The 20,672-nt window shown below is 43.8% G+C and overlaps 1 protein-coding gene across 1 annotated transcript in view; it reads left to right on the forward strand.

Annotated features, from left to right (window-relative positions):
• The first annotated feature begins 1,304 nt into the window (after window positions 1–1,304).
• MYL3 (myosin light chain 3) overlaps window positions 1,305–20,672 on the forward strand; it is a 36,803-nt gene continuing 17,435 nt past the window's right edge. Inside the window, exon 1 of the mRNA XM_035319447.1 lies at window positions 1,305–1,492. Within this exon, the coding sequence (XP_035175338.1) occupies window positions 1,370–1,492 (123 nt within the window). The 5' untranslated portion in view covers window positions 1,305–1,369. The remainder of the gene's footprint in view (window positions 1,493–20,672) is intronic.

A 20,672-nucleotide genomic window follows, 5' to 3' on the forward strand; every position in this document is an offset into this window, starting at 1 on the left:
CCAAATGTTCTCCTTGAAGCTGCAGCGGGGACAATAGCTTCATGGGGTGGCAGCGTTCTGTGTAGTACTCATGTCACACACTACAAAGCTGCTTGTGTGCTGCCAGTAGTGGAAGTGCCATGATTTGTGAGCTGCTGGGCAGGATAAAGCCCATGTGCTCTTCCAGCAGAGCCACCAGAGAACCAAAGTGTGCAGGAGGGCTGGCACTGGGGGGATCAAGCTGAATGAGGTGTTGGGACAGGCAGGTCTCAAAGGGGTCTGAATGGTAGATTACCAGGATGACATAGCAGCTTGGTAAAAGAAAGACATTTATGATTCAACTCATATTTATTTGAAAGACCAGCAGAGATCCCCTTTTGAAATGCATTGCATTTTGGAAAGCAGTCGTCTTGGTTTGGAGAGAATAAAACAAAATCTACACAATGTAGAAGTGATGTGAAATGAATTCTCTGAGAGTGACATTCTGATTTAGAAAAATGACCTAAGCAAGCACGAATCTGAAAACTGTTAACTCCAGCTGGCTCTGAAAGGGTTATTTAAGTCAAGGAAAGGCTGGGATTAGGACAGCTTCAAATGGATATCCTTATCTTAGTTATTTTAATGGGAATTTGGCATTCAAATCCCTAAAATAGTTTGGAAAATCTCAGCCATGAGGCTGTACTTACAGACACCCAGTGTTATTTATCCCAGACGTGTGTGTGCGTGCATATCCCTGCTTGTTAGATGCATTTTGCTATAAGCGATACTGATTCCTTGCACCTTTCCTGGAAAAGACCACTGTGTGGTATGGGACACGACCTCTTCCCTGCAGCTGTTCTGATGATGGTCAACCTCCCATATTGCCCCATCCTCATATCTAAATATATAAGCCAGGGCTTGCCTTTTGATGGACCATGGCACAACAAAGGCCAGGGGTGCCATCCAGCCTGAAAGAGTGATAGCCTGCAGCAGGTGAGCTGAGAAGGCGTCAGCACAGCCCTGGGGAGGCCAAAACCCATCACTGGGAGTGGGACCGTAACCCAACCTCCCCCTTGCACACGTACACGTGTGCAAATGCACACCAAAAATACTTAAGCCAGTGCCAGCCTCAGCCCTAAAATCCCCCAACTCTTTCCATTTAAGTGTTAATTCATAACAATGCCCTATCGGAGGGCTCTAAAATAGCCGGGTAAATGTCTTGCCCTTTTATAGCAGCGGCCCTATTGTAAGCTCTGGTATGTGACAGGTCTGAGAGCGATACAATGTGGGACAGCAGGAGACAGGACAGAGATAAAGACCTGTGCACACTGGTGATTTATCCTGCAGCAGCCTCCCCTTTCCTATCTGTCTCCTTCTCTCCCTTCCTAAAGCAGCCCGCCAGCAAGCCAGCATGCCCCCAAAGAAGCCTGAACCTAAGAAGGCCGAACCTAAGAAGGAAGAGCCCAAACCAGCACCTAAACCAGCAGAACCAGAACCCAAAAAAGAAGTTGAATTTAACCCAGCTTCTATCAAAGTATGTATCTTTTAACCTGGTAGGGGAGGAAGCAGCCAGGGCTGGTGGGGCGTGGGTTGGTGGTGTTACTGGTGGTGCATTCAGTGCTGTGAGATGACATTTACCCAAAATAGTGCTTGGTTTTGGGCAGAAAGTGGACGGTAAAGGTGATTGCCACAGGTAGAGAAAGAGTTGGAGCAAATTCATCAAGGGCTCTGCTAAACAGAGGGCCCAAAACCTGAATTTTGTTTGGTGTGAGGAAGTCCAGACCTGTTTGTCCCTTCTAATACCCAAAGTAGCAAATTTCATTGCTTGCAACTTTCTTCAGCCTTAATGGGGAACCTAATGTTCCTCTGCAGGGAATATTATGGGTAGGTAGGTGTCAAGAAAGCTTGACTGTACTCAGGGCTGGCCATTGATTAGCCACTGGCCAAGGCCACTTGCAGCAGTTCAGTGCATTCATTGCTGCCTTCCTGCAGTGCATTGCTTTGGTAGACATCACCAGCCTGGGACTTCCTTGGTGTGTGTGTGTTTTGGAAATCAGAGAGACACAGGCAAAAATATAGATTTCCTGAATTATTTGCTTCTTGTAGGGCCTGTCCCAAGGATTCCCCCAAAGGACATGAAGCTTCTCCTTCTCCCTCTCCTTTAGGGTAGCCTCTGCTGGAAGGAGCCACTGCTGATCTCAGCGGGGCTTCCTGAGCTCTTGCTCACATGTAGCAACAAGATTACATTTGCAAGGGCATTTCTGAACCAGGCTTTGAGAGTATTTGGGCCACTGCTCAAGTCCTGGAAATCAGTCTCTAGGCTGCCTGCCTAACATCACTTTCCCTTTTCAGTGACTTGCCCCTTTGACAGGGTACTGCCAAAATTTAGGAAACTTCCCAGGTTTTGAGGTTGTGAAGTAGGTAATTCCACTGAAATGAGGCCGGGTATCTGTTTCCCTTTCAGATGTTTCTAACCATGATAATTGTCTCTTTAGCAGGTAAGTCAGGGTCATTTTTTTTTTAAAAAAAAAAAAAAAAAAAAAAAAAAAAAGAGAAAAAGAGGTTTCCCTCAAAGAATGATAAGGAAAAAATGTAACATATTCCTATGAAAATAACCATGAAATGGACTTTTGAAAAGTGACATCTTGATTTATAACAATGAAATAAACAAATAAAGATCTAAAAATAACCAGTTCCCCATTGCTCCTTGTGCACCGCACATGTTCACAGAGAATATCAGAAACCCCTGTACATACCTGTAGGAATGGGTTTCCCACACTGTTTGCACAATAAATACCACGTGGTAGATAGATACTGCGAGGCATGGTAAGATTTCTTTGCAAAGCAAAAGAAGTCCTTTAAGCTGGAGAAATTAGGGGGAACTCTGCAGCATCTCACAGGCTTCTTTCTCATGCCAGGTGATGACTGGATGTAAATGAGGATTAGTTGGTTGATTAGTTTAGAGCAACCAGATTAATTCCTGTTTCCTACAAGAAATAGGGTAACTAACAAGGGAGTCCTGCCGATCACCTGCGCTTACAGTGAGCCAGAAGAGATGAGACAAGACTGGGTAATGTCAAAGAAAGCAAAGCACAGAGCTCCACTGCCATCCATGGGACCAGTTCAGAGTTGAGGTGAGGGATGAATGTCCCTGAGACCCTGTACCGGGGTCTCCCTGTCTCAGCATAGAGGCTGAGGACCCCACAACAGGTTTCATGGGTGGCTCGTGAATCAGGCTGTTGAAACCATTTGCTTCTTCCACATGGACCTGACTCTTGCAGCTGGGGATTTCTAACAAAGGAAGCACTGGGGAGACTGAGGGAGTTGTTCTGCCTTCAATTATAAGGACCTTGCAAACCTTTCTGTTTACATAGTTATAAATATTTAAATAAAAATCAGAAAGAAGTCTCACTACAAGGAATTCTGTTTTGGGCAAGTTTTTGGAGTCATGACACCGGCATCTGTGGGCTGTGAGCAAGACTTTCACTATGACCTTGGGCAAGTTCTCCACAGTGGCATGCAGATCTTTGTTACTGTCCTTGTACTTAACATTCCTGCACTGTAAAAGGAGGAGGGGGCAACTGCAATAACTTCTCTTAGAGGGCATTGACACCTTCAGCTGCGATACCATGGCTTTATGGCAATATTCAGATAGGATACTATGACAATGTGGTATGAAGGGCAGCTAAGTCCAGTAAAGAGTTGAGCTGTAATAAATTAAAAAAAGATAATAAAAAGGATCACACACACAAAAAATATACATTCATCTTTGTAGTCACAGCAATTAAAAAATCATCAAATACATTTTCATCCAAATAGGATTTGAAATCAATCCGTGTCTGCATTTTCTTTTTTAAACTACTCATTCTGCACACTTATTCATCCAAATTATTATTTTTCCCTCCAGTACAATTTGAAACTATGGACTCTCCTAATGGTTTCTAAAGTACTAAAAAATCTGCATTGAGTTTCTAAAAAATAAGTAAATCCAGTGCTCCCTTGATAATAACTCTTCATCTTTGTGGAGAGTATTCCATTACCTAGAATATACAAACTCAGACCAGGGAACGCATTAACAGATTCATGGTCTGGGTCTGGGGGTACTATTTTATTTTAAAAAAACAACAACAAAAAAACCCTCATGGCAACTGGAGATGATATTCTCTATTCTGTAGAGAAAATTTTGTGAGAATTTTTCAATTAAATGTTTTTCATCAAAAATTCTTTCGTTAAAATTGAAGCTCTTTGCTCACAGGGGCTGGGTCTGGCAAATATACTGCTTCCTGTTCCATAAACCTAGCTCTGGTGGAGATCAGGCCATCTGGTGTAGATCAGAATACCTCCCTAGGTCATTGTACAACATTTGAAAGAAATATGATTTAATGAGATTTGAAGTTCTCCAAACATCCCATTTCTGCATTCCAGAGTGAAACTGTTTTGGTTTTGTTTTTGTTTTAATTTTATTATTATTATTATTATTTTAATGCAGAAGACAATCTATAGCTAAAAAACATCAAGGAAATCAAACTTACATCAAAACAAAACGTTAAAGGTGATCAAAATCTGTGTTTTGATGGAAAGGTCTCAATTATCAATATTTGTTCTCAGACCTTATTTTGCAATTTTATTTTTGGAGTTTTTTTTTTTTTTTTTTTTTTTTTTTTCTCCAATTTGAATTTAGAGAGTAAAAAGTCTCAAAGCTATGATATTCTTCTCATTGTATTTTACCTGACTTTTAGTGTACACTGTCACGACAATGGTCCGTCAGCCCGATTTTGCACTCCAGGATCATATAACATTCTCCTGTCTTTTCTTTTGCTGTTTCTTGGTCAAGATCAGGGTCTGTACTGGGATCTGAATTAACCTAGATGTAGTGTACCTTTAAGTAAATAGAATTATTCTAAAGTTTTATTGTAAAGGTTTTAACTTAACAACTCCATAGGACTTGATTTAATACTTACATATTTTTTTTTAATAGATGGGATGAGAATAAATGTTGCTTGAAACCCACAGAAAAGTGGGTTTTGTTTGTTTGCTTATTAGTTTGTTTGTTTGGTATTCCATTTGCTTGCTTTTCTGTAAGAATTTGGCTGAATTTGTGAGAATGCTTTTTTACAAAAATGTTTCACTAGAACAGCCCCTGAACTTCACTTTGGAGAACACGTTGTCCTTGGGAGATTCTGAAGCAAGAGGATTGTCATTTCCATATAGGTATTTTTCATTCCCAACTGAACGCTGTCTAGGCAGGCACACGTTGCCAGAAATAAATTCTTCTCTCCTGAAAACAATTAGGCTGACACAAAACAGGAAAAATCTTTTAATGCAATGAACACAAAAAATTGGGAGAGACCATTGCAAAGTAGGTCATTGACCCTAAATGTCATCTATAACCAGCAGAGAAAAACTTTCTTTGTTTGCCCTTATGCTCAGCACCTAAATTCATAGAATCGTAGAATATCCTGAGTTGAAAGGGACCCATAAGGATCATCAAGTCCAACTCCTGGTATGGATTAAATCAGCTTCAGGAGATGCTAATCCATTAAGGAGGGGGATGAGACAGGTAGCTGGGTGCCAACATTTCAGCAACCAAAGTTAGCTGAGGTGACGTGTTCCCAAAGTCCTGGGTACAAAAAGGTCACACAGAGACAGCTGGCCTGTGTGAGGACCTGGAAGGAGCACAGCTTGCAATATGGAGTTAACCTTAATAGCCACATTGTCCTGTGCCATTACTTGACATGCTTATTGTAGCAACATACAGTAATACGGGTGCCTGGGGAAAAAAACAGTCAGAGCTTATTTTTGTGGAGCGCTGGTCTTGGAGCCTTGTGAAACCTGGTCCTCTTGAGAAGCCCCGCAGGCTTCCCAACATCTGCAGGGACGGTCAAAAATAAAAGTGTCTTTTTCTGCAAAAAAGATGTAAGGGCATCTGGGATGGGAGCAACAACAAGGGAAATAAGCAGGCAAATCACATTTCAAGAACAAATGCCCTTCTAGGTGGGATTGTCAGAGCAGTTTGTGTACATGGCTGAAGAATTCGTTTTGGGCTGAAGTGGCTGCAATGAGTATATTCCAGAGTAAGTTTGAGCACAGGAGAAATTTATGAGTTAGCAGTGAACATATGTGTGAGAAGGGCTTAGAGATGGGGGGAATTAAAAAGCTAGAGTTACTTTGTGGTAAAAAAAGGATTTTGTTTGTGGGGTAAATGTGTTGTATTGATGTGCATGAGAAAAGAAAGACAAATGACTCTCTTTAAAATGTGGCTGTATTAAAGAATTCAGTTTATGGGAGTAATATCTGAATTACTGAATATCTGAATGTGAGTACAAGTGAAGCAGTGTTGCATGTGACACCTTTGTGTTTGTGGGGAGGCACGCCTGTGAGACACAGGTTTTGTAGGCATGTTTTTGGGGCATTTGTGTGTGCAATCAGCAGTTGTGGTGCACGTGCCCTGGTTTTCTGAATTTTTGTAGTGCAAGAGTGGTTTTTAGTGTAGCTCTGGAGGATGAGGGATATTTTTTGTGTAAATAAGAGTCCCCAGCTTCTGTACATGGCTCAGCAGCAGGTAAACTCACATCTGGCTGGTGGAAGGACTGCAGGGTCCTTTGCAACACAGACCCTTGGAAAGCATGATACAACAGGGCTTGCACAGGAAAAAGAGGGCTTTTTCTTGCTAGAAAAAGCCATTTGTTGGGCCCAAGGTAAGAGAGGTTTAAATTTCAGCATATTGATGAACCCCTTCCTTCTGGTGCAGAGAAAATGTGAGAGGGAAGTATGGGCTTCTTTGAAGCCATTCATAAATTTGCCTCATCCTGGATTTACACCAGGAAACAAGAGTTATGTACGGTGCATCAGATAAAAGGAGGCACAGAGCTGTCCCTGAGCCACCCATGCAGCACAGCAATCACTGTGGGGCCCATTTCTCATAGTCTCTGATGCCCTGAGACATAATGAAGACATCCAACTAATAAGGACATGTCTGATTCAGAAGAAAGGCAGCAATTACCAGGTAGCATACCTGTACCATGTCCAGATTGTGAGATGAAATAATGTTATGTTTTAGTAAGACACGGGGAAGATGCGGGTCTTGGTCACTTTGAAACCTTTCAGGATGTCTGAGGATCACATTGTGAATTTGGCCAAGTTTTTCTGGAGCAAGAAGTGGGAACTCTTTCCATGTGCATGCCTGAGACTCCAAGATCAGGCATCGAGTCAGCTGTACATGGCCACCACATTGGCTCTACCTCCCAACACCCTCTCATCTTTCTTGCTCTCCAACCTATTTTTCCCCTCGGTTTCATTCCTCACAGGTGTTACATATTCCCATTGTCATCACCACTGTTATTACTGGCCTGCAGTGCCTCTCAGTAGAACTACTTTTAGAGAGCAATTTCCCTCCCATGCTCAAATATTTGAAGGTTTCTGAAGTGGGCAGACACCTGCCAGGCTAAACTTAGCCCATGCTGGGCCTCTTTCTCTCCCAGTGGTTCCTTCCAATCCTTTCAAGCACAGAGAAATTTGAGCAGTGAGCTTTGAGGAGGCCCCAGGCCAAAATGACTGTAAGTTCAGCAAAGACAAAAGACCCCATTGCAAACTCATGGGAGTCAGGGGGAAGTTTTTACTTTTGATTTTTTTATGGGATTTTCCTCTGACTCACCGTTCTTGCTGTGGACCAGTGCTCTGGCAAGGTGTGAGAACTTTTGCAAGCTTATTGTGACTTATTTTTAATTTAGTGTGCTGCAAAAACCTCTTAGGCATTAGCTCTAAAATTGCATTGATCTGGCAGATATCTTCAGACACAGAGAGACAAACTTCTTTTCATCATAACAACGGCACAAACTCCCCTAACTCTAGAATAATATTTCACATGCCACTTATTTTAAATACCAGATATTTTTCTTAGGATAGAATGAGTCTTTATTTGAAGATTGAAGAAGTCCAGTCTGGCTTCTAGTGAGGGTACCTGGACTTTTAGCTTAGATGAGATATCTCTCAGCTGGTTATAATGAAGGAAAAAGAGCTCCAGCCTGAAAGCTTTGGCTGCATATGTTTGAGTTAGTATCTTAAACACAGGGGCTTAATAAACAATTCATGTAAGTGCAGAGAGTCACTGGAAAACGTGATTGAGTCGTTAAAAATTTTCCATGACTAACTAACAGGTACCCTCATTTCCCTCATGGGCAAGAATGCTAAGGATCCAAAGTGCCCAGATATCCTTGTGATTGGCACAACAAGGAGAAAAGAATAAATTCTACTCAATTCTACTCAAACCCCATCTGTCCAGGGTTTTCTGCCCTGCTCAGTCTATACCAAATGGAAATATGAGGGTGAGTGAGGAAGGCCAAAGGTTCCCACATGATCTTTTAGCATTTAATGTCACTGAGAGTATCTAGTTATATAGCTATCTGCTTTAGTTACATAGTTAGCTAATTTATAGAGCTTAAGATTATTTAATGATCTGATTTGACACATACATTCTGTATACAGATTTCGATCTGGATGTGCTCTACTGAGCCCAAAGATTTTGGTTAGGGGAAAGCATTTTGAGTCCAATAAGAAAGAAAGAAAGTTTAAGAAGTAGGTTCATCTGCCATATTTCAGGCATCTACAAGTTAAATATACAAGACTGAGCTAGTTTCTTTAGGCTCCCACTAAAACTGCTAAAGAGAAACAGCCACTTTAAGAAATCCATTCATTCCACTCTAAAATGAGCGTTTTAGGTGTCAGCAACTCAAATAAGGTGGTGGTAAAGAGGGCCTATGGAAGGGTAGGGACACTTGAGTTGTGTTCTGGTGGCAGCTGAGGAGTCCTGCCATCTCGTCTTTGTGCCCTGCCTCACAAGATCTGCAAACCTTTGGGCTCATCACTAGGCCACTGCTAGACCTGGGCTGTGCCAGTCACAAACCAGTCAAGCTGTGTGGCATCTATAACACCATAAAGCTCAACAGATTTGGTTTTCTACAGGTTTGGGAACTTTTCCATGGTATAGACTTTGGATGCTGAATGTTTTACCCGAGTCTCTGCTCTAAAAGAAATGATGAACCAACTCCAAAATGCTGTCTCTGGGCTGCCCAGGAAAGAGAATGAGATCCTCAGGATCCTGAACACTCTTTACCATGTCTGAAAGAAAATCCCACATCCTCCCAGTCCATCATCCCCATGAAGCTGTGGGGAATCCAAATTCAGTACCTGTGGTTCTTCTTAGGAAAGATCTGAGCTGAGGACTTCAGCTCATGTTGGACGGTGGTTCCTGCAGGTGGGAGCTGGAAGGGAATAAATCAATCCTCCTGGAGGGGTTCCCTCTGCTCTGGGACAGCTGAGGTCCATGGCATGGGACTGTCCCTCTATAATTGGCACTTTCTCCCATTCTGCCTTGTTCCTGCTGCATAGCAGGAGGCTCAGAGGTGTGCCATTGGTGATGCACAAGGAGCTGAAGCTCAGCCAAAGGTTGCTGTCAGGACTGTCAGCAGCCTTTGTTCCCTCTCCAGAACCTCTTCAGCTGTGAGGGTCTGTTAGATGCAGCTACCTCAAGCCTTTTCTCAAGAGTCGGTGGCTGAGACACCCTGCCGTGCATACAAAATCAGGTGCTGTTCATGCTTATAATGCCCCTGTAGCAATTTCTTTAAGCATTCCTGGATGGACCCCAGTGATAAGCGTAGTTAAAATGCCATGCTGCCATAGCACACTTCTAAAGGCAGCTCTGCTCTTTTGTTCTCTCCTTTATTTATCACAGTCTGTGTCACTCTGGAAGCATGGGACATTCCCAGCCAGGCTTGCCATTGTGGGGCGGCTTTTAATAGCACAGAGAGCACCTTTCTCCCTCCTGTCCCTCCCTTTGGAGCAGCTGGCCCAGGCTGACATGATTTTGGCAGCTTGTTTTGCAGAAATGAAGCAGAGCCTGAAAGGCAAAGGGGGGGATTTCAACCTTAGGAAACAATTTGTGGCCTTGACCTGGTGAAATGTTAGACTGGATGGTGAGATGTGGGATGACTCAAGTCCCTGGGGTTGGGGGCATCCCCGGGGGGCAGGGTGCAGAACTGTGCAATGGCAGGTTTTGAAGGGCTGTGATGGGAAAACAAGGGAAAGGGAATCAGATCAGGTGGAAAAAAGACTGTGAGACCAGCAAGTGGAGAGGGGAGGTGATCTGGAGGAGAGAGCCTTGGTTCACCTTCCATCTGTCCTGCAGACCGTGGCAGATCATGGCTCACTCATCCAATACCTGCTTGTGGCTTGGTTCCCCTGGAGAGACATGGAGGATGATAATCACATTTTGTCCCTTTTGATTGTTAAGCCTGTAAACAGGAGATGTTCCTCACCAGCTCCTAGCAAAATGCTGTCTTGAACTAGAAGGGTGAAGAAATAGACACTGAGGAAGCATGCATTCAAACGCAGCAAAAGGGTTTCTTTGTGGTGTATTCCACTCATTCTTAGGGCCAAAACCAAACAGCTCTGGAAATTGAAGTTGCTTTCCAGATGGATTTTCTGGGCCAGTGAAAGTCTGGCTATCTCTGTGTATCTCTCTTGTTCGCAGAGCTGGGCGACGTTTCTCGTAAAAATGTTTTTCGGGGAGATTTGGCAAGTGCAGTTTGGTGGCACTGGAGTGTTTTGCAAACACACACAGATTTTTGCAAAGGGTTTTCAAAAGAATCTGAAAAGGATCAAGAAAATTACCAGTTTCAGCTTTTTTAGCTAATCCTCTGTTTAGATTCTTTTGATCTGAAGCAGCTACTAATTTTAGAGGGTTCTTTCCTTTGTATATATATAAAAAAATACCCAGAAATTTTTAATGGTTGAAATTACTACAATTTGGGCAAAAGGGAACATTTTGACCAATCTGGAATATTTTTTTCTCCCTCATTTCCAACTAAAACTGTCATCAAGTAAAACACAAAACCAAAAGCTGTTTTCGTTCTTAATGAAAAAGAATTTTTCCCTGAAAAATTGGAAATTGCTCAGTGGCACCCTAAAATACGTAGTAGTATGATTTAAAAAAAAAAATAAAAATAATGACTCTGGGCAGTTTCCTCTTCCAAGTCTCTGTTGTGCAGCTGCCAAACAATAATTTTTCTGCAATGTCTGAAGTCTGTGGCAGAGGGACGTACAAATCCAAACCTGTAAACAGCTTGGCCTTATCTAAGGGATATTCAGATGAAAACCTGTCAAGTTTCATATGCTCTTTTTAAAATCTGAAGTAACTCGGAGTTGCAGCATTACTGAATCTCCGGGCCTTAGCGGTAAAACGTGCAGCTTTCTGAGTCTGTATCTGGATCATGGAGAGCCAGGAGCACGGTAGGATTTTCTGAACATGGCTTTCTTGTGCCTCATGAAAAGAAGATGATTTTTGTAGAGGGTGTTCATCACCACCGACTAGAAGTAAGCTTTGCTGCAAATGTGGCTAGAGGTGTTTTTTTCTCACCTCCCTCCACATTTCCCCTTGTGCCCCTGCATGTTTCACATCTCCCTGTCTGTGCACCCCTCATGCCTGTGCACCCTTCGTCTCCCTGCAGCATTTCCCAGCCTTTAGGCATGGAAATGCCCCTCAGAACTGCCCCAAGCCAAGAGCAGGTTTGAAAGGCTTTGCACTGCCTTCAGCAGGGTGGTTTAAATGCAGTGATTATTTTTCTGGTTCGTTTTGTCTTTTCGGTCGTTATCTCAGACCAACTAGGACACGAGAGCTGTTTATTTCTGCTTTGCCACTAAATGTACTTTGCAGCTTCTCGAAAGGATGGGTTGGGAGAATAATAAATAAGCCCTGCTTGGACAGTTTCTGGGGTTTTCAAGTGCTTCTACAGCAGGTCCTGACCTAGAAAGCCCTCGTGGCAACACATCCTGCCACAGAAATTTATCTTCTGAGATCTCAGCCAGGGTGTTTGTCTGTTTCTCCAGCACGTGGCGTGGATAAGGGCTGTGTGGGCTTGTTTGCAAAGTCTAAAGTTTTGCAGGTCTTGTGCTCTGGGTGTTTGGCCATGGTGGGAACAGGGTGAGAGCCACCCGACCCAACAGCCTGGCCATCGTGCCTCCCGATGGTGCCTCCCAGCTTTGCCTTTTTCTCTCTGGTCCTTTTCCTCTCTCCAATCTGCCCCTGGATAGCAGGGAGTTATTAAAAGCACGCTCTGGATACGGAGCAGCTCTGTAATAAGATCTGCATTTCTCACATAACTGCTAAACCTCAATCAATATGGTTTTAATCGCCATTTGTGTAACGTGCAATAACTATTAAATTTAAATTAAATGCACAGCTCAGAGCATGCAGAAGGCCCTGGCCAAAGTGCTAACTTTTCCCAAGTTGCTGGAAAGCTGGACTGTAGAGACAGATTATTTATTTCTCTCGTAAACCAGCTAAATCTTAACTTGGAGAAGGGAGAAAAATGTTAAGAGTAGCTGGGGTGGAAGCAGGGAGGAGAGTAGCTCTTAATAAAAACTTTGGTTTTCTCCTAAGTTTTGTGAAGATGTTAGCAAGGCAGCGGAGCCCAGGTGGACTTTGCCCTGGTGTCTGTGATGATAGGATGGAAAACACCATTAGAGACAAAAAAAACATCATCCCCTGCAGGAAATGGAGCCTCACCAGTCATGAGCTGGGCTGAGGATGTGACTACGTGCCAGGTGATGAGTTGCTGCCTTCCCTCTTGGTCCTGCACCCGTCCCTTCCCAGGGGCAGGCTGGTGGCTGCACTCTGTTCCCAGGGTTGTGAAGTCCCTGCCATGCTGGCCAAGGGCAATGTGTCTCTAAAGATGCCTAGAAATAGAGCCTCAGACAAACACCCCTAGCGTGGGTGGCTGAAATGCAGTTGCCCAACTGAAGAGCCCTTAAAAATCTCTGTGCACTCCCCAGTGGTGCCCCTGGGAGCAGTCACCTTGCACAAGACCTATCCTTGTACCTCTGTGCTCCAGCAGCTAATGGGGATAGTGACAATTACAGCTCTGAGATGGATTTTTGTGAAGGGCTTGGAGGTGTCAGAAGAATTCAGGTGATGTAAATACCTAAAAGCTGATGCAGAGCTCTTCCCTGCAGCAGCAGGACAAGGCAGAGTTTATCTACACTGATTTTCTGGCAGAGGCATGCGCTGAGTACCTGAGCTGGACTAGCCTGAAGTGGGGAGCCCAGTAAGCTCTGCACCAAGACCAGAAGCATGGCAAGTGCTGCTTCTCCATGCACATAGCTTCAGCCCAAGCCAGCACCCACCTTGCTGCACAGGCACTGGCACTTTGGGTCCCTAAGCACCCCAGCCCCCTCCAAAAGGTGTAGTGGCTCTGAATGGCTCCAAACTATGGAGCTTTCTGATGTCAGACTAATAGCAAGCTCCTCCACCTCCATCCTCTTTCCTCCTACAGCCCCTGGGCTAGTTTGTTTCCTTAGACTTCGCTGTAGGGTTTCCAAGTAGCACAAAGATTGGTTAAAGCTCAGGTATTATTAAAAACAGCAATAACAAAGCAATGTCAAAGCATATTTCCTAACAATAATTCATGTTATATATATATGTATAAAATTATCATATGCTGGCAGTAGAAAGAAGTGGAAAGAAATATGGGAAAGGAAATAGATGTAATATTAGTAGAGGGGCAATGCCAATATAATCGCCAGCATTTTTATTTTTTATTTTTTTACTCCTAAGCAAATTTCCTTCTTGAGCTTAATTTCACATTACTTTGTACGCATTCATCTCTCATGGCATTGTTCCTTCCCCTGTCCTATCTACAATCTGAATCCTAAAAAAAAAAAAAAAAAAAAAAAAAAAAAAAAAAAAAAAGCAGCCGGGGAGGAGAGGGACTCAACTAAATTCGAACTGAAAGCATCGTGCTCTGCTCAGGGTATGTGGTCAGCGCGCAGCCCAGCTCCCTTTGATGAGATAGCAGCTTCCCAGAACCCCTGCCCTAGCCAGGGAATGGTGCATTATTGCCACTAATAACAGGCTTTGGAAGGGCTTTGGTAGCTTTTGCTTCTGAATGCTGTTCCCATTACGGACTGATTCCCAGCGGGGTTCAATCCGCATGGCCCCCCTCCATCCACCCACGCCCCGCGCTGATTTATCCCAGATCAATACCTGGGTTCTACTGTTTGAAAAATCTATGTTGGCTTCTACTGAGAGCTTGGGCATTTTTATTTTATTTTATTTCTTAAGCACAGATGAAAAAACCCCTTGGCTTCCCAAGGGAGATCCTTGCCTCTGGATTTATGGTGGTCCCTTATAAATGATCATCCCTCACTTCGTGTTTCTCTGGCTGGCTCAAGGGTTAATGTGTGTGCCTGGCTGTGAATGTGAGCTGTGCTTACTTTATATGCATGTGGTGTGTATGTCCATGTATATATGCTATATGCATGTGTGCATAAGCATATATACATGACAGAAATGTGGGTGTGCTGATATATATGCCTATGTATATTCATATGTGCATGTAAATTGATATGCACATATATGCAAACATATATGTAGAAGAGCAAATCTTTACATCCGTGCATGCCCCTGTGCAATTAATATTTTTTATCCAAATGCCCAGGGTGCATGTAAGCACACACCTAGGCAAGGTGTCTGGATGGACAGTTTGGAGACCACTGCCCCCTCCCCGGCTCTCCAACAGGTGCATGAGAGCCAAACCTTGGGATCTGATCCATCCTGTGAAAACTGTTTGCTCCGGCAAACTAATGCACCCAAAGCCCAGAATAGAAACTGCAACAATCCATCAATTGTGTTTTCTGGGAAGCAGCAGAACATCCCAGCCACTGGGCAGACGTGGGTGAAATATCTCCTGCGAAAAAGAAGCCTGTTCCTGTGAACAACCTTAGAAAAACAAACTGGTTTATGAGCCACCCAGCCCTAACAAAACAGCACCCGGGAGCAAGGAGATAAAAACAGGCTCACAGAGAGCCCAGCTATGGTTAAGAGCAGCCTGACAATAACCACTGAATGCTTGAAAAAAAAAAAAAAAAAAAAAAAAAAAAGACAGAAAATGTTGGTAAGGAAAATAACTTTTCACTGTTTGTGGCTGGTTCTGACTGGTAGGTAACAGTCATAGCCTGGCATGGAGTAAAAGTGTTGTTTCTCTTTGATTTAATGATTGCACAGAGAACTGCCCGAAATCCCCCCCCATCTGTCTGTAAATGAAATGTCATTGTGTACCATGCTGCTTGGTGACAGCACTTTATCAACACTGCCTCTTGCGCACGGGCTTGACTCTGCCTCCAACGTCATCGCATGTGGGGACAACGGGCAGGAGGTGGCTGCAATGCATCCCAAAGGGCATCTGGGCTCGAGGCTGGGGAACCCAAACAGGTCTCGTGGGTCTCAAGTAAAACTCCGCTGCAAAGCCCCAAGAAAACAGCCATGGGTCAGAGCACTTGTTAATGCGATCAGCTCTTGGACCTTGACACTGCTGCAAGTGGACCAAAAAAAGAAAAAAAAGAAAAAAAAAAAAAAGCAAAACAAAACTCTTGAAACATCGGCTCCAATTGTGGTTGTAGGAAACTTCAAACTTGGCTTCTTTCTGCGTAAGTTAATAAACCTCTAAATCAAGCAAAGGACCCCAGCAGACTGCAGTGAATTGAAAAGAAAACAACTCGTGGTGATGAGAGGGAGAAGGGAAGGGTTTCTCCCTCTTCCTTTTTTTTTTTTTTTTTCAATCAGAATTTGAAATTTCGATAGAAGGTCAGGCTTCAAAATTTCCATCCTCTTGACCGGCCCCCAGCTGGGGCTCAGCTTTTCAGACTGGAGCTCCCTGGCGATGCTGGGGTCGGGCAGGAACATCCAGTACGGCTGCGGTTGCACCGCAAGATCAGAGCACGCTATGATTATTATTTTTTTTTTCATCTCACAATGAATAATGTCCTGTTTCAGAAAATAATTTAAAAAAAATAAAAGAAAGACAACTCTCCCCCAGCCCCTGCATGAAGCCAAGTGGACCCCACTGACAGATTAGTTTGCACTCATGGATTTGCTACAGGGACGTTTGGGCCCGTTTGAAACCAGGGCTGAGTTACAGTGTGATTATTTTGGGAGCGGTATGTGTGCTGCGCCTGCCAGCTTCGAGAAACAAAAGCCGAACTCTCCCCGCTGCCAGTGTGTTATCGCAACGAGTGTCTGGCAGAGGTGGCTTAATCCTATTTTTTTTTTTTTTCAGGACGGTTTCAGGGCGAGGAGTGTGATATTTTAAAGGGGTCCAGCTGCCGTTTGACTTTGTAGGAGCTGTGAGTGCATGGGGATGGACTGCACTTGCTGGGGGCTGGAGGCTGGTGCCATTCCATCCCTGGGGTGGTGATGGCTGCAGTGCCAATGGCAGGGGAAAAAATGACACCTGAGGAGCTCAAGCAATGAGCTCTGGGGCCGAACAATGTTTGCAATGTGTTGCTGTATGAGCTGGAGCATTAGTACGAGTGTGGTATGGTGCTGTCAGGCTATGTCAGGGGAAACCTTAATATTTGCTACCCAAGACACCAAAGCTTTTCTGCGTGTGCCACCGGGCTGCCAAACCCTGCCAAACTACATCTTGGAGGACAAAAAAACATGGTAGATGGCCAGTGCTGCTGGTGGAGGTACTTTGCCAAGGCATTTTGTGTCCAGGGGGACCTTGCTGAGTAAGAGGAAGGGTTTCAGCTTCCACCTCCAAACCCAACTCCCGGGTTTCCAGGAGCACTTTGCCTTGCAGGCGCCTTTCCGCTACATCTTGCCTGAGACCCATCAAGCTCCTTTCATTTAGGCCAACAGGATGTCTCCCATGGCCTCATCCACTACAAGCATGACTGGCGTGTCAATCGGCAACCCAGAGGGTTACACAACTGTGTCATCCGAGAGGAAAACTGGTTCAGCAAAGGGTGGCTGTTTTCAGGCTTGGTAGGGGGAATTAAAATATTAGAAGAAAACAGCTTGGATTTTCAGGAGGAGGTTTCAGTGACACAAGAAAAACCCACAAAAATTCTCATTTGGCAACTCGAAATGGGTTTGTTCAGCCTGAAAAGAATTGTTTTGGTAGGGCTTGGAGTAATCTAGTGTGGGGGACTGGGATTCTTTAAGTCAATTTTACATGAAATATGCCACTTCAATATAAAAATGTTTGAATTAAAAAAGAAAAGAAAAACCTGCCAGTATTTACAAAAGAAAAGTGTTTGATTTGGGAATGAAAGCCAAAGAAAAGGCTTTATCTCAAAATAATAAGAGTAATAATGATAATAATGCCTTTTATTTTTTTTTCTCTTTTTCTTTTTTCTCTCTCACTTTGTTTTCTTACTTAAGCTGTTTACCAAATTAAATGCAGAAGTTTTTGACTCTTCCTGGACATGTTTCCAACCTATCCACCAAATATATAGTCTGTTGACTGCTTTTACCTGCCCTCTTTGAGACCTTACATCTTAAGGTGCTCTTACTGCAAGGGAAACAAATGCAGTGCTGACCCAGAATTAAGGGTGGGATGGGGGACTCTACCTGTCTCCATGCCTGTTGGACTGGGAGATGGGCCTATTTCCTCATTGCCAAGGAGATTTGAGGGTCTGAAGACCCCAGGAAATGTTGCAACGATGTCCACAAGCTGCATCCTTGGGGCTTTTCTCTTCCCCATCAGAGACCCAACCCAAGCGCTACTGTCTACTGCAAGCAGACAGCTCAGGCAAAGTCTGACCTCCCTTACACGCCAGGCTCCCCTCCAGGATTTAACAGAGGGTATTTTTTTAGCTTTTATAATTTCTTATACAGTTGAGAACATCTGAACAAACATCTGCTGGTGAGGCTGGTGAAGGGGGGGACTGCAGAGAAGGCGAGAGGCCAGCTGTCAGTAACTGGTTGGAGAATCCAAAGCCGTGGAGCTACAGGGAGAACAGTCAGTCTACAAAATGTTTTATATTTCTGGTGCTGCTGGTTGCCAGAAGCCGTCTCTGTTCTCCAGAGTGTCTGTGTCATTCTCTTGTCGAGGCTCTGGAATTTCCCCTTGTGCTCTGGAAAACTGTGGCAACACATTCCTCATCCAAAATAATAATAATAATAATAAAATATTTCTTTTTTAAAATGGAGCTATCAATTTATAGGCTGCTGCCAGATTTGGAAGAGAACAGTGGCTGGAAAGTGCCTTGCTCATTAAACCCCAGAAGGTATTTACAGGAAACAAAGAAGTGAGAAGGATATGATGTCCTGAGAGGGGACTGCCACCCAGAGCTCTGGCTCGGGCTGAGGACACAGGGCATCAGCACCAAAGGTAAGGCTGCTCTGAGTCACTGAGTGCTTGGACAGGCTTCCTGCAAGGGACAAAGATGAACCCACGCCCTGCAGACATATCAGGCTGTGGTTCCTCACTCAGCAGGGATTCAGAGCACCACACTCTGGCAGAGTAGATTTAGTGTGAGCTATAGAAGTTCAGAGTTGTGCTGTAATTCCTTCCTCATGGAGGAGCCACATGGGTTCCCAAATCCACCTCTCAGCATGGCTGCACTGCTGATGTCTTGTCTCTCCGTAATTCTTCAGCCTCCCTTTACCTTCAGTGCCATGCACCTACCTCAGCTTTCCTTCTCCGACTCTGTCACAACTCTGAGCATCCCATGGAGTGACTCCAAGACCCAAACCAGTGCTTCCTAATCCCAAACCAGGCACTGCTCCTCACACAAGGCTTCTGTACCCACTTCCTGAAGGAATCAAAAGCCATGGCAGACTTCATCTAGATTTATTTCAGACTAAAATAGGGACCTTGAACCCATAAAGTCTGCTGAAGGTATAGTAGCAAAAGTGGTGGTATAATGCTCTGTTTTTTCAGCTCTTAGGGAACCCAGATAAAATAAAAATTTGAGGTAACCATATTCTGTCAGATAAAAGTGTGTGCTGGAGACAAATGTGGTTTTGTACTTCCTTATGTGGCAGCATCCTCTGCATGACCTTGATTAAGACTTTCCCTCACTTTCCTGATCTTGAAGTACATAATATATATTTTAATTGGAAATCTTTACCTATTCAGCTACAGATAAAGGTTCATTTTTATCTTAACTTCATTTTCATTATCAGTGTAGTTAGATATTGTAAAAAGTCAACTCTTCAGTTCTCAAACTCCAAAAAAAAAAAAAAAAATCTGCCATTCCACCAAAAAAAAAATCATGCCTGCAATTTCAGGTCAACCTGAATGAATTTTTCTTCTGAAAGCATTGGGGACCAGCCACAAAACTGCAAACAGAGAGTATTTGTAGAGTTTTATGTTTGGGCTTCTATCCTGCAAAACTTTCAATGTTAACTATTCCCCACGGAGATCAAGTGGATCTGGTACTGTCCAGGGTCACAGCGCATGTCCTGATCAAGTGTCTATGCTGAGTGATGCCTTCTCACCCATCAGACCATAAGCTGAAAAGAAACAACCAGAAAAGTCCTTGGGAAGCCTGTGAACTAAATGTAGATGTACCAAAAGAGTTTCAGAAGCCAGAGATGATGAGAAATCAGGAGTGGTTACAGAAAAAAAACAACAAGGGAATGAGACTTGACTGTGTGTCAAGGTTTGTCCACGGACAGTGGAGGAGTTTATGTACATCGTAATTGCTCTATGCATAAGTGACGGGAGAGAGTACAATGGAGATGATGTGTATTAATAGGTTTAAAAGGTCTTAGTGGAAAAAAACCCACGTTTGTGAAATACAAATGCAATCCCGACACAATGATACTGATCTTGATGGCCTTCTGGGCCTCTTTCCATCTGCTGCATTTCTGCTTCCTAAATCGGCCTCCCAAAAGCACAATAATAATAATAAAAATAAATAAATCAAAAAAAAAAAAAAAAGAACACTTTTCCTTCTCCAAAACTAGCCCTGCCACAGCTAAGTACAAACCTTTCTGTTTGTATTGGGATTCCTCAGAGTGCCATGAAACAAGAAGAACATTGCTTTATTTTTCTGGAGGGGCTCTTTTCTTGCATTGTCTAAATACCCCTCCCCAGATAACCTCTTAGATGCTGGTTAGCAATGGTTTTATTAATAGGACTTCTTTCAAACTTAGCTATTACTGGCTTGTCATGCACAGAGTTATGTGTTTGACTGAGATACTGTGGGTTCATGAAAAAGTCTCCGAGATAAGAAGCTGTGAATGACGTTCACGGCGCCGAGGGGTGCACTTATCCTTCCTGGTCTCTGTGGGACAAAAACAGCTTAATGTCATTGTTTAGGCAAAGGGGAGAGGAGCATTAAGGCCATAGCTGATGCCACTGGTGACCAGGTAATGAAGCCAAGATTGCTAAAACATCAGGGAAGCTGGCATAACAATTGGTATGAAAAGAATGTAATTCAGCTGCCCGGTGTCTGCATGGAACATGCAGCACAGTCCCCAGATCAGGGCAGGGGACAAGAGGAAAGATGCCAGCAGTCAGCAGCTCTGTCTCTCCTAGGGATTTGTAGCAAGTAACACCACTGTGATCCTTGGTGGTGTGAGTGCTTGGCATTCATTTAGAACGTCCTTGCCCTAAAACCACAGTGGCCAACAGAAAAAAAAGTGCCAGAGGAAACTTAACTCTTCTATAGTGTCAGCATTTTAAAAGCAAGAAAACAAATAATCAAGCCCCCAAGGGCAGTCATCCTAGCTTACATCCAAGGAGCTGGAAAATGTGAAGCCTATCTGGGAAAGCGAAGTCACACTTAGCCTGCGAGTGTCTTTTGCAGCCTCCAGCTTTGGGTGAAGAGGGATATGCTGTCGTCTGAGCTGCTGTGAAGCTGAGTACGTGCCTGGGGACACGGGTGGTTCTGGGCATGAGAGCTACTGGTGGGGTCTTTCACCC

Source organism: Oxyura jamaicensis, chromosome 2 (genome assembly GCF_011077185.1).
Source record: "Oxyura jamaicensis isolate SHBP4307 breed ruddy duck chromosome 2, BPBGC_Ojam_1.0, whole genome shotgun sequence".
Lineage (NCBI taxonomy): Eukaryota > Metazoa > Chordata > Aves > Anseriformes > Anatidae > Oxyura > Oxyura jamaicensis.